Below are 12,718 nucleotides of genomic sequence, written 5' to 3' on the forward strand. Positions count from 1 at the left end.
TTAAGGTGTCCTAAATAAGTTCCCTATTTATCGCTGATGGAGTTTTCTACCTTTTTTATTAACTGAATCAGTTTTGGTGATAATAATTTAGTTATAGAGCCTGGTTGAAGGGGCATATTTTTTACACACACATAAAGCAAAAACGAGACGAGATGCAAATGTATTAAATATACCTGCAAATACATTTAAAACTTTCAATTACGGCACAATTGTCAAAGTTGCGAAGAGATGTCTCACCACCAGTTTTCAGAATTGCATACTGAAATATTGAAATGCATAAGACAGATTACAAACTACAAATAATATCATATAAAAGCAGTATTATAAAACAGATAATTAAAACATAGAATTTAATCAGTGCAAATAAGCAAGTTGATATATTGCAATTAGGCTACCTAACACAAAGAGATGTCCACCAAAAAATCCCGGCGTCAGGCATCTACTCAAACTACTTAAAGATGCTTGTTGCGAGAAGTCCAATAAATTTTTAGTCAGTTTTAGTTGAAACAGGAAATGCAGCCCTTTAGAAATCAACAGCTCGAATTAACTAAAATCGCCAAACCACAAGGTAAATTGAGTACTACGCGAAGGTTTTGGGGCCTTTTTTCTACAGGGCATTCAACTTCTTTGCGAGCTGCTCTTGTACATTTGATGAATATTTTCCACGAATTCGTTCAAACCGTGGATCGAACGGGCTTGTGGTGTAAGCCTTGGCCGGGTGTTTCACCGCCATTCGTTCAATTGCAAAGTTTCCCTCCGTAATTTCTTTTTCAGTTATACCAGGAACGTTTACGTACCTGCAAAGGTTATGACGGATTTAACATATGTGGGAAAAAGTTTGCTGTATTGGATACCTCTATTTATTCTTACCCGTATCCCAGATTTGTATCCAAAGCATAAGCGAAATCAGCGTGACGCAGGAAGCCAACAACTTTGTCGTTAAACCAAATCGATTCGTGGCCAGTTATTGGGACATCCCTGCAAAAAACATCTCAGCGTTACAACATTCCACTTGTCATGTAAGGCCCAAGCACATCTGTTTTAACCCGGTTTAGAACATTTCATTTTTCTCACGTGTCAATGGTGAAACAAACAAGTTTTTTGGGCAATGGTTTCTTCCGAAGTTCGGCCAGAGCTTTGCTACCGATGTAATCTTTAGAATCTTCGCAGAACCGCAATAAATCCGCTTCACCTGGTGTGTCAGCAGCGTGAATGCTATGTGACCAATGATGAAAACCTGAAACGATAACGTAATAAACACAATTTGCAAAAAAACGTTTCATTCACAGCAGACAGCATCTTATCTTTAAAGGATACAAATTAGTAGCTTACCACATCACAATAGAAACCTATCATGCAGTAGCTACTGTTGCAAAAATTCGACGAAGCTGTGCGGTCAGAAGCATTGCAACACAAATAGGCTTAATGTTCAATAGCCTTTTTCGATTTACGTGCATCATGTTTATATACTTTTAAGTGTACGTTGTATTTTTTTACGAACAGTTTGACGACAACAATACCTGTCTCTGAGCTTAACGATTCCATTGCACGGTATCCGGCCACGCATGCGTTGTGTTTGTCTGCTTGCTCCATTATAGCGTCATGGATGCATTTTACGTCATCGCTGTGGCAATGAACTTCGTATCCAAGTTCTCCTACAAACGATAACCTTAAAGGGGAGGGGTTATAGTAACTGAAGGATTGGAGAAGATTGGTAATTTTCAATAAATTCTACCAACCTGCCAAGCATCACATTACGACCAGCAATTTCAATGTTACTCCATTGAGAATATTTTAGCTTCTTTAGGATATTGCTTTCTTGGACAATGGGCTTGAGGATGTCGCGACTGAACAAAATAACGAAGAACTAAGAAACATGTCATACGAATGAATGCGAGTGTTAGAACAATATTTAGTAAGCTTATGATGATTCCTAGATATCGCGTCACCTCCAACAAAAAATTGAAAAAAAACATGGTTTAGTCTAGCAACCTTTTTGGTCCTTGGACACTAAGGATTGATCGTTCTTCGGTGCGATCTTCCACAATACAATTCAGACCCTTCCTCTGAGCAATGTTTTGCAAGTACATTTTGCAATGTAATGCACCCGAAGAGCTGAAGGTCACGTAATATTCGTTTTCTAAAGGTATATTTCAATCAGTAAGTGCAAACAGACGCATGAACAAATAATTTTACCACCAGAAGCGTTTTTTACTCTCGTTGCAATCACATCGCCTTCGATGCCAGCTCTATCGTTCAGCATCAGTGTGTACATAAACTGTCCGTCTTCTGATTTAACTAAATTCCTACTAAAAGCTATTTGTGCCAGTTGGTCCGCGTCTGGCCCCGTTAAGAATATTTTTGCCATGTAAGAAGAATCAAGCAGAATAGCTGAAGTTCTGCAGGTCAAACATTCCTTTCCCACCTGTCACACAAAACCTTTATAGGTAACGCACTACGCATGTGACCTTGACCAATCGATTAGGTAAAAGCATTACTTACAGTTTTGTGGGAGTCAGGAAATTCAAATGTGCAATCGTTTGTCACCGCATCATAATACGGGTACGGATCGTGTTTCTTGTTGTCATATGATCCATAGAAATCGTAGTCAAGGACCTTCAGGTTACAATTGGGTTTGTTTTGACCGTCTTTTATGTAATAAGCTGGACGTTCAAATCCATATCGGATACCAAAGAGAGCTCCAAGGTCTGAGTCGGTCTATGCATAAAAGATAACATGAACATGAAACACTGTATCTTGATAATGATTAGTGTCCTGAAGCTACCTGATGAAGTTTGGTTTTCCGTTGATTTCGTCCTCCAAGGTTGTGATCTCTAGGGTAAACCAAACTAAAGCGCTTTGCAAATCTCTCATGGCACGTCTCTGTCAGCCATTTGTTATAATTCGTGTAGGAAGTCTGGTATCGCCTGAACATACGAAACAATTTGAAATAAACGCTTTGCCCCGGTCCTCGGCTACTTTAAGTTTTACCTGATGTCGCAGTTGAAGAGATCAATTTCAGGTCTCCCGTGCGTCACCCAGTGGGCTAACTGTCGTCCCGCTCCTCCTCCCATCATCATTCCTCCACTGTTGTATCCGCTACCTACAAAGAATCCTCGCACTTCAGGCGACTCGCCCATGTTTGGTTTTCCATCCGGTGTGAATGATTCTGCAAAAATGCAAGCATTCGATCATGCTATGTAATTGAATTTGAATTGAAATGTCCTCATGGTGTTATAACTGCCTTTCACCTTTGTCATCTAATTCTAGGTGTAAATGAAATTTTGCATTTGTCGAATCAATTTACAATGATATAATGAGTAACGAACTTCTGTTACACGAATACGATCGGTTTCGAGAAAGTTTTAACCACACGATTATTTTATAAATAGAGGTTAATATGTTGCTCACCATGTTTTTTTGTGTCCAAATGGCAAAAGTTATAGCATACCTGGTCCGCAAACCGTCGATCTTATTCCAACGTTTCCAACAGCTGGTATTCGATTAACTGTCGCGTCGAAGTGTTGTGCGAAAATATCCCAATCCAAGTCGTAAAGACCAAAAGCAAAATCAACTGGAAGCTAGGAGAATGTAAAAGAAGAGTTTTCAAGCGAGTTTGGATTAAGGCATTCTGACAGTGTTTGTTTCTACATTCAAAACTCACGTCTTTTACTAGGTGAGGATTCATTTCATATCCGCCAAATTGCAAAGCGTCACCTTGTGGTTTAATATACACGGTACCGTGATCCTTTATCATCGGTGTGTTTAAAATTCCCTCTATGCCTTGGGTCACAATGTAAGCATGTTGAAAAGTTAACTGCGGAATGCGAACTCCAGCCATCTGCATAGCATAAAAACAAAACATAAATAGCACCAAAATATGTCATAAACAAGCAAACAGACCATGTTTGCTGACCTTTCCGATGTAGGGCGACCAGGCCCCGGCGCAGTTTACAACATTGTTTGTCTTGATGGTTCCCTTGCTTGTTTCCACACCGACAACTCTTTCAAGACCAAGATGGTCATCGGCTTTTAAGATACCATTTACGCTGCAGTTTTCAAATACCTGGGCAAAATAAACAGGAAGTTTTACCGCCAAAAGAATACATCAAGAAGTTTTACCGCCAAAAGATCATAAACCACAAATAGCCTACTATAGGAAGCAGAAAACTACCTAAAACTTCAAAATTGTTTTACCTTGGCGCCACGATGTTGAGCTGCTTTAACATATGCCATACAATATGTCGCGGGGTCTATAGTTCCATCACCTGGCGAATACACAGCTCCGTACATATCATCGACGTTCAACAGTGGATGTATTTCCTTTGCCTCTGCTGGCGTTATTTCTTGTATTTCAACTCCAAGCCCCTTTGCAAACTTTAAGGACGGTTTCATTGTACTAGTTTTATAACGTTTTATATAACAGTGGAACTACTTACTGATGTCTGAAGCGTGAAATCTTTGTATTCTTCCTTAGTCTTTGCTGTTAAAATGGTGCCAGTACGTTGCCAACCAGCACTATCCCCATTTTCCTCGGGAAGTATCTTGCTTATTAAATCCCGTGTTTGCAGTTGTAATAGTGTTTCCGATTCGCTGCCACGAAAACTCCATAAAATTCCTACAATACATTCGTACGCAAGGTAACAAGTGAGCTTAATCTAATGCAGGGGTCGGCAACCTTTTAAGCGACGCGTGCTAATTTACTTGTTATGTTCATGTGGAAATGACATCGCGTGCCATCATTTTTCTGAGTATTAGTGGTTTGTGCCAGCTGATATCAATAATAAGGAGAAGCAGAGTGTTTTGTGCATCTAGGCTGGATTTTACCACTTTGGCACAATAAAAAATGAAAACAAGCAGTGTAACAGGTTAAAATTAGTACGCCAATATAAACACGCAAATCGCCAGGGGTTGCCGACCCCTGGTCTAATGTAAACACCACAATCTCCAGTTCTTGTTGTAAAGCCAAATCAACAAGCAATCGTTAGTCCAGGGGTGGGGAACCTGCGGCCTAAAGGCCGCATGCCTTGTACCGTTAGCGTCTGGATACATATCCAGGATACACAAATATCTGCACACAAGTTACGAAAGGAAACAGCGACTAGCTAATCCCCAACACACAATCAAACGCGCAACACAGACGCTAACGTTACAAGGCAAACACACACAATCTCAAACACAAGTTATAATTTGCGAACTTTATGTTTTTATATGTTGATTGCTACAGTATCTACATTTTCAAGTAACATACAGAGTCGATTGTTCGCGCACTATATTTGTATTGTTTTATTATTGCTTGTGACATATTAAATTGACATTAAAACAATCCCACGCAAAGTGATTTTACAACACTAAACTTAACTCATTCTGTATTTTACTTTCGAAAGGAATGAACTAACTTTCAGTTGGTAACTCAACAGTTTTATTTTGCCAATATATTTTCAGTTTTATAAATATATTTAGCTTGGACTGCAAGTGCTCGAAAAAAATTGCCAAAGGACCGTTATGAAAAAAAATTAAAAAGTTTGAGAACCGCTGTTCTAAATATTATTTTTCATTTTTTGTATTAGTTTTATTGTTGTTTTGATTCACCTAATTCGTGATTGTCGTGGTCAACTCGTGTGTCGCTGTACTTACATACTTTATTGTTTGCAGTTACGTTTCTTATTGTCATACATTTTTTAATTTTGTAACTGAAGCCCTCCAATTTTGAATGTTTGTATTTAACTAACCTACCCTTGCGGTTTATTTTTACAAATAGAGCTTGTTCAGCATGCCATAAGTAAAAACTATCAAAAATCCTGTTACCTGCTGTATGCCAGGTTGTTCCAGAAGTAATTTTGTGTTTTTCAACAAGTACAACTGAACCACCGTTTTGCTTTGCAAGGTGGTAAGCAGCACTGCATCCGACACTTCCACCACCGATTACAACCACATCAGCTTCAGTGGGAAATTTTGCCTGGTCCGTGGATTTATCACTTTTGCTTTTGTGAATTGATGTTTCATATGGCACATCCTTAACATCTTGTGAACTGTTGCGAATGGAACCAAGGCTAGCCCTTGTACACCTCAAAGAGGTCAGTTTATTAAAGTTTTGCAATCTACTTGTAATTGACATGTTTTAAAATCACAGGCACTACAAAAACAAGACTAGCTGAGAGTGATGAAAGAATGGCAAATTGACATCAGCAAAAAAAATATGTAAATTCTATTTAAATATTATTCAGCAAATCTGAATTTGTATGACGAAAAGTTTGAATAATACACTTTCTCAAAATGCAGGAAGGCCAAACAATTCTGGATTAAAATCTTCCATACTTTTCAAATACAGTGTGGCCTTTTCTGCATGTTTTTTCACATACTCAAATGGAACTTTATCATGGGGAATCATGACAGCTTGCATGTTGGCAGCCAATGCAGCTTCAACTCCATTCGGTGCATCCTCAAATACTAAAACTTCAGAAGCATCTGGTATGGGTTGGAACCTTTTCATTGTAACCTCATAACCATCAGGGTGAGGTTTTCCATTTATAACTTCCTTGTCATCACCACACAGTACAATGGGGTTAAACATCGCAAAAAAATCCTTTAAATGTGAGGTTTTTGCCATGTAAGCCTTTTCAGAAGAACCAGTACATATTCCAACAGGTATGTTGTGCTGTTTTAGGTGTTTAACCAATTTTTCAACACCAGGAAGAAGTTTTGATTGGGAAAATATTGATGGCAATTGTGCAGAAAGCATTTCTGCGAACTGGGAAACTGTTACAGGTAATGATAACTTTTCAATGGTATGGTGTGCAGCTGAATCTGGTTTCATTCCCATTATGTTTATTTTGATTGACCAGTCAAAGACTTTTCCATATGGTTTGCATATGTTTTGAAAAGCGATGGTGTACAAGTCTTCTGTGTTGAGAAGCAGCCCATCCATGTCAAAGATAACATGAGTGACTTTTTTAAACATTGTAAGACCTAAGATTGTTAACTGTGGTAAAAAGTATTTGCTTGGAAAAAAAATGTAAGTCACCACTAAAATATTGCACAGTATAACCTATTTTCTGGCTCGAGTCCTGACAAGTGTCATTCTGTTACAAATCTTTTGTATAAACATACTGTAGTGTTGTTGTTTTCAATCTATAATTTCTTGCCAATGCAAGTCTTTTCTATGCCAATATTTGAAAGTGATAGTTTGATACTAGGTACAGTGTTACAGGCTAGGAGACAAATGGTAAAAATGTTTTTCAACTTTACACATGTTAATTGCTAATGCAACCCATTTTGTCATTAGGTAATCAAAACCTAGTCTGAATGTAACTTTCTAGCATAAAATGTTTGCTGTTTCGTCAGAATTTGCTGGCAGACAAAAGTGAACAGTGAAATGTGATAATATGTTGTTATTGATCCGGGATTTCCCCTAAATCGACACTTAAAATCAAAGACAAACCGAGATGGCGATAACATTACACTATTTATTCGATTACAAGCCACGACTTACAAAGTTTTTTTTTACCGTTAAGTGGCTTACATTTTAATTTCATAACAATATTGTTTCTGCACGCCTGCTTTTTGATTCATTTCAGGACGGTGAAAAATTACATTGTTTTTTAACACCTCAACATGGAGCTTACAATCCAGTAAATACGGTAGTTGTTTGAGGTATGAAATCGAAATGTGCGCCATCATTTCATGTTTAGTAGGAAATGCTTGTGAATAACGCAACACATGTAAATGCTAAGTACAAACAAGTATGGCGAGTCTTCCTTAATATAAAAGACAGAAAGACAAAAACCAAACAGCTGTTTGAATGCGATGGGGCGTAAAGTTGGTAAGGGTTTGGAAATTTTATTCGATTTTGTTTAAAACACCGAGTAGCCTAATGGGACGGCAAATATGCATTGTCGGCTTAAACCTGATTTGACTTGTGATTATTCTAATAACCTTAGTTTAGGACCAAATATTTATAATGCCTTGTCAAATAAGCTCGTCAAATAAATCATTTGCTTATTGAAGGGCACAGCGTAATTGTCAAACAACGCAGGTTCATTGAGGATATTTTTGTTATCGGGCGACCCAGAAAATTTCTACAGATCAGTTGAAATATATTTCGTAACCCATAGGCGCCCACTTGCTAAAATCGGCGGTGAGGCAGAATTTTATAACTCGGTAAAGACGGAAATATTTTCAGCCCGGACGTCACCTAACGTCGCAAGTTACACCCTTTGCAGTGCTTCTGTACTGGTATACATAACATTAGCAGCTGATGCCGACCCAACTATACAGTAATAATTTTTTTCTTTCCCCGCAACAATTATTACAAAGCATGTTTTATTTTTACGCAACAAGGCGCACATGCGTATAAAAAGCCATTACACTAATCGTTCCTTACGTTTCTAGGTCGTTTGGTTGGTTTCAACCATGTTTTCTATTTACACAGCAAATTGCATGTAACGTATTTAAGTTTAGTTTATTTTAAATCAGGAATTACGAAGGTAAAGCCTGCGAAGGTATTTGTTCTAAATATATATCTTGGAAAACAACGAGTTAACCGTTAAAAGTTAATTTGCTACGAAAGTGTTCCCACAACAACATATGGTCTTAAGTTTAGCCTACCTAGTTTTGCACTTCACAGGACGCATAAAAATGATCCAAAAACAGTTTGTTACATCACAGACAAGACTTAAAGTATGAATGCTTTCGTTACTGTGTGTATACAGGTGCCTTTCTTTGTTAATTGTGATGACATAAATGAGAAGTTAGTAATTTATGGCACATAATTTTATTGTTCGACAGTAGCGCTATCTCTTAATAATGTTGTAGCTCCTGCTGGTCCCACAAAAGCGCTCTGTAGACCACAATTGCGGAACGGCCCTGCGTTTGAGCTTGTAAGCTATGTGGCCGCCTATTGTCATTTTCATGTTATGCGGCACACCCTAAAAAAATGCTACCCCCTTCGCAAACGATGTCAATTTGTGTCGATGTTGCTGCATAAATTAACGCAAAACTTGTTTATGACGTAGCCAGCGACGCAGATACCCGGGGAGTGGGCGCCAGTGTCGTAGCCTATAGAGCGCAAGTAGTATTGGGTCACAAAGGCAACTGTTATTTAAATCGCCGCATAGTAGCAATTAGATTACATGTATATGGGGACGATGTGTACGTTTTTGCCAGTAACCTATATTACAAAAAAGATTAGGGGCGTAATGAGATAGTGAAGTAGTTTGAGCACAGAAGAGTCGTGACTCCAGAACGAAGAGTGTCTAGAGTAGACTCCGGAATGTAGAGTGTTTTATTGAACAAAACGCAAAACCTTATAGGCCTATAGCGCAAAACACATGGTACGAAATTCAGAAGGAACAACTAAATCACTTTTGCAGGCGCAAGGGTGGAAACATAAGCTTCCTGACTCCGTGACAACGGAAAATCGCGACGGCCTAATCCCCAACGCACAAACACGAAATTTCGGACACACAACAGTACGCTACGTTTAAATGACTTTGGTTAATTTTAGAAGTTTATGATTTTAAATCTAATGCTTTCGCATGTCAACCACTACATCCATTTGTAAACGAGTGTGCATTAGAAAACAGTTTAAAAAGGCTGAGTAAGATTAAAATCCTTTAAAATATTGTATGAATGAAATGGTTGTCAAGTGAAAACAAACCTGCTACTAACAAATCGGCTGAACTTGGGCCACACAATGCATTCAATGTCAATCAACCGTCCTAAAATGCTGTCCCTAAACAAATGCCTTCCGGAACCGTGGCTAACAACGCGACTAAATACTTTCGTGGCAAAAAAAAAACAGAACGTAAGTCAGTGACTTTTTACAACTCTTTTTGGTGTAAGTTACAACTTGTAACATAGGCTACGCTTATGTTTTTCAAACAATGAATAGGACCAGCAGTTAACCATATGCGAACAATTTAATAGATACCTCAATTAATTTCGGCAACAGCTTTATTATAGTAACTTACCTTGACAGTGCAGAAACTTGTTCAAGAGGCATGTTTGTAACTTGATGTTCGATAAAAGTTAACACTCAATTGAAAACACATTCTTATTGCAAAACAATAGTTAGGCTGTATTTTGACAATTATTTTGCAATGCACGTTTCAATCACATGTTTAAAAATCGTTAGTGTTTAAAAGCCTGTTTAGGCTTAAATATGTTCGATTGTTCATGATAAACAGTTTGCTCAATATACCTCTACCTCACAACTTCCTTCGTTGTAACACCCAAAACTTCGGTTTGAAATGTAGACTAAAGGTAACACCAGCACACAACGCTATGTATGTACACAAGCAGGTACATTATCAACTCTAAATAACCAAATATAAGTTACCTTACAAAACATAAATGACTAATCCATGCTAAACATACTATACAAGATCGTTACAGGGCAATGATACATGCTTCTCCAATTAGCTGTCTGTTTCTAAGTATATTTAGCTGCAAAATTTCTGTTTTTCATTGACTTCGGTTGGCTAGAGCCTACTGTGTGCGTTGTCTTTTTCTCTTGCAGGGCTTCCTGAGTGGATGTGCAAACGATGTCAATTTGTGTCGATGTTGCTGACCGAGTTTAAGCAAACACTTCTTGCATGTTTTTATCCAATGGCTCATTGGCATATAACCAGGGTTGCCATCGACATGGAACTCGAAATAAGGACACACGAACAACTGGAATTTCATGTCAAGGAAAACAAACGTTTTTGAACAAATCTTTGCATATATACGAGCCTTGACATATCACATGTAATATTTCTTTTTGCCAGGAACAATCTGTTCCAACTACTTGTTCGTAGAAAACAGTTAGTGCATCTTACGACAGCCCAGCTGCCCAGGTCTAGATTTACTTTTAGCAGGGATTTGACCTGTAATTGTTAAAAGTAAGACAAACTAAGGACTCAAGTCAAAAACAAGGACAGTTCTTAGAAATAAGGACAAAAACTTTTTCTAAGACATTGTCCTTCAAAACAAGGACAAATCTTAGAAATAAGGACAGTATGACAACCCTGCATAGAACACTTCTAGTGTACGTTTGTGACGTAACAAAATGCGTTGTTTGATTTTTCAGAAAGGTGTGTCTGTTCAAACTAGGCAGTCGTACTGTACAGTAGTACATAGTTACTACAAAACTGTATGTGCATAAATTAACGCAAAACTTGTTTATGACGTAGCCAGCGACGCAGATACCCGGGGAGTGGGCGCCAGTGTCGTAGCCTATAGAGCGCAAGTAGTATTGGGTCACAAAGGCAACTGTTATTTAAATCGCCGCATAGTAGCAATTAGATTACATGTATATGGGGACGATGTGTACGTTTTTGCCAGTAACCTATATTACAAAAAAGATTAGGGGCGTAATGAGATAGTGAAGTAGTTTGAGCACAGAAGAGTCGTGACTCCAGAACGAAGAGTGTCTAGAGTAGACTCCGGAATGTAGAGTGTTTTATTGAACAAAACGCAAAACCTTATAGGCCTATAGCGCAAAACACATGGTACGAAATTCAGAAGGAACAACTAAATCACTTTTGCAGGCGCAAGGGTGGAAACATAAGCTTCCTGACTCCGTGACAACGGAAAATCGCGACGGCCTAATCCCCAACGCACAAACACGAAATTTCGGACACACAACAGTACGCTACGTTTAAATGACTTTGGTTAATTTTAGAAGTTTATGATTTTAAATCTAATGCTTTCGCATGTCAACCACTACATCCATTTGTAAACGAGTGTGCATTAGAAAACAAGTGAAAACAAACCTGCTACTAACAAATCGGCTGAACTTGGGCCACACAATGCATTCAATGTCAATCAACCGTCCTAAAATGCTGTCCCTAAACAAATGCCTTCCGGAACCGTGGCTAACAACGCGACTAAATACTTTCGTGGCAAAAAAAAAACAGAACGTAAGTCAGTGACTTTTTACAACTCTTTTTGGTGCAAGTTACAACTTGTAACATAGGCTACGCTTATGTTTTTCAAACAATGAATAGGACCAGCAGTTAACCATATGCGAACAATTTAATAGATACCTCAATTAATTTCGGCAACAGCTTTATTATAGTAACTTACCTTGACAGTGCAGAAACTTGTTCAAGAGGCATGTTTGTAACTTGATGTTCGATAAAAGTTAACACTCAATTGAAAACACATTCTTATTGCAAAACAATAGTTAGGCTGTATTTTGACAATTATTTTGCAATGCACGTTTCAATCACATGTTTAAAAATCGTTAGTGTTTAAAAGCCTGTTTAGGCTTAAATATGTTCGATTGTTCATGATAAACAGTTTGCTCAATATACCTCTACCTCACAACTTCCTTCGTTGTAACACCCAAAACTTCGGTTTGAAATGTAGACTAAAGGTAACACCAGCACACAACGCTATGTATGTACACAAGCAGGTACATTATCAACTCTAAATAACCAAATATAAGTTACCTTACAAAACATAAATGACTAATCCATGCTAAACATAATATACAAGATCGTTGCAGGGCAATGATACATGCTTCTCCAATTAGCTGTCTGTTTCTAAGTATATTTAGCTGCAAAATTTCTGTTTTTCATTGACTTCGGTTGGCTAGAGCCTACTGTGTGCGTTGTCTTTTTCTCTTGCAGGACTTCCTGAGTGGATGTGTTTTAGTATGAACAACAGTTATCCAAGTACCCGACACAGTTTACTTTGCGCTTGTGCCTTTTGCAACTGTTCCGTTCAAGCA

At 38.1% G+C, this 12,718-nt stretch overlaps 2 protein-coding genes across 3 annotated transcripts; both read right to left on the reverse strand.

The window, feature by feature from the left end:
- Positions 1-141: 141 nt before the first annotated feature.
- Positions 142-6,118, reverse strand: LOC145215140 (sarcosine dehydrogenase, mitochondrial-like). 2 transcript variants are annotated; one of them, XM_080083796.1, is made up of 16 exons: positions 5,809-6,118; positions 4,440-4,618; positions 4,198-4,377; positions 3,917-4,066; positions 3,665-3,841; positions 3,452-3,581; positions 2,992-3,169; positions 2,786-2,927; positions 2,503-2,718; positions 2,200-2,425; positions 1,993-2,140; positions 1,740-1,847; positions 1,521-1,669; positions 1,075-1,237; positions 871-978; positions 142-797 (listed from the first exon to the last, which is right to left on the reverse strand). In XM_080083796.1, the coding sequence occupies exons 1-16, from the start codon at positions 6,116-6,118 to the stop codon at positions 608-610; spliced, it is 2,754 nt and encodes a 917-aa protein (XP_079939922.1). In that variant the 3' UTR covers positions 142-607. The 2 variants fall into 2 exon arrangements, with proteins under 2 accessions (XP_079939922.1, XP_079939921.1); XM_080083795.1 differs by having other exon boundaries at positions 2,197-2,425.
- On the reverse strand, positions 6,059-12,713 carry LOC145215144 (pseudouridine-5'-phosphatase-like). Its single transcript, XM_080083801.1, has one exon. The coding sequence runs from the start codon at positions 6,959-6,961 to the stop codon at positions 6,272-6,274; it is 690 nt and encodes a 229-aa protein (XP_079939927.1). The 5' UTR covers positions 6,962-12,713; the 3' UTR covers positions 6,059-6,271.
- Positions 12,714-12,718: the final 5 nt, after the last annotated feature.

The sequence above is a fragment of the Phallusia mammillata genome, chromosome 2 (assembly GCF_965637545.1).
Source record: "Phallusia mammillata chromosome 2, kaPhaMamm4.hap1.1, whole genome shotgun sequence".
Classification (NCBI taxonomy): domain Eukaryota; kingdom Metazoa; phylum Chordata; class Ascidiacea; order Phlebobranchia; family Ascidiidae; genus Phallusia; species Phallusia mammillata.

Coding starts and splice junctions, on each gene's coding strand:
- LOC145215140 (XM_080083795.1), bottom strand. CDS start 6,118: ATGTCAATTACAAGTAGATTGCAAAACTTTAATAAACTGACCTCTTTG. Junction 1,238..1,520: donor ATCGTTAAGCTCAGAGACAG/GTATTGTTGTCG, acceptor TTATCGTTTCAG/GTTTTCATCATTGGTCACAT. Junction 798..870: donor GATACAAATCTGGGATACGG/GTAAGAATAAAT, acceptor TAACCTTTGCAG/GTACGTAAACGTTCCTGGTA.
- LOC145215144 (XM_080083801.1), bottom strand. CDS start 6,961: ATGTTTAAAAAAGTCACTCATGTTATCTTTGACATGGATGGGCTGCTT.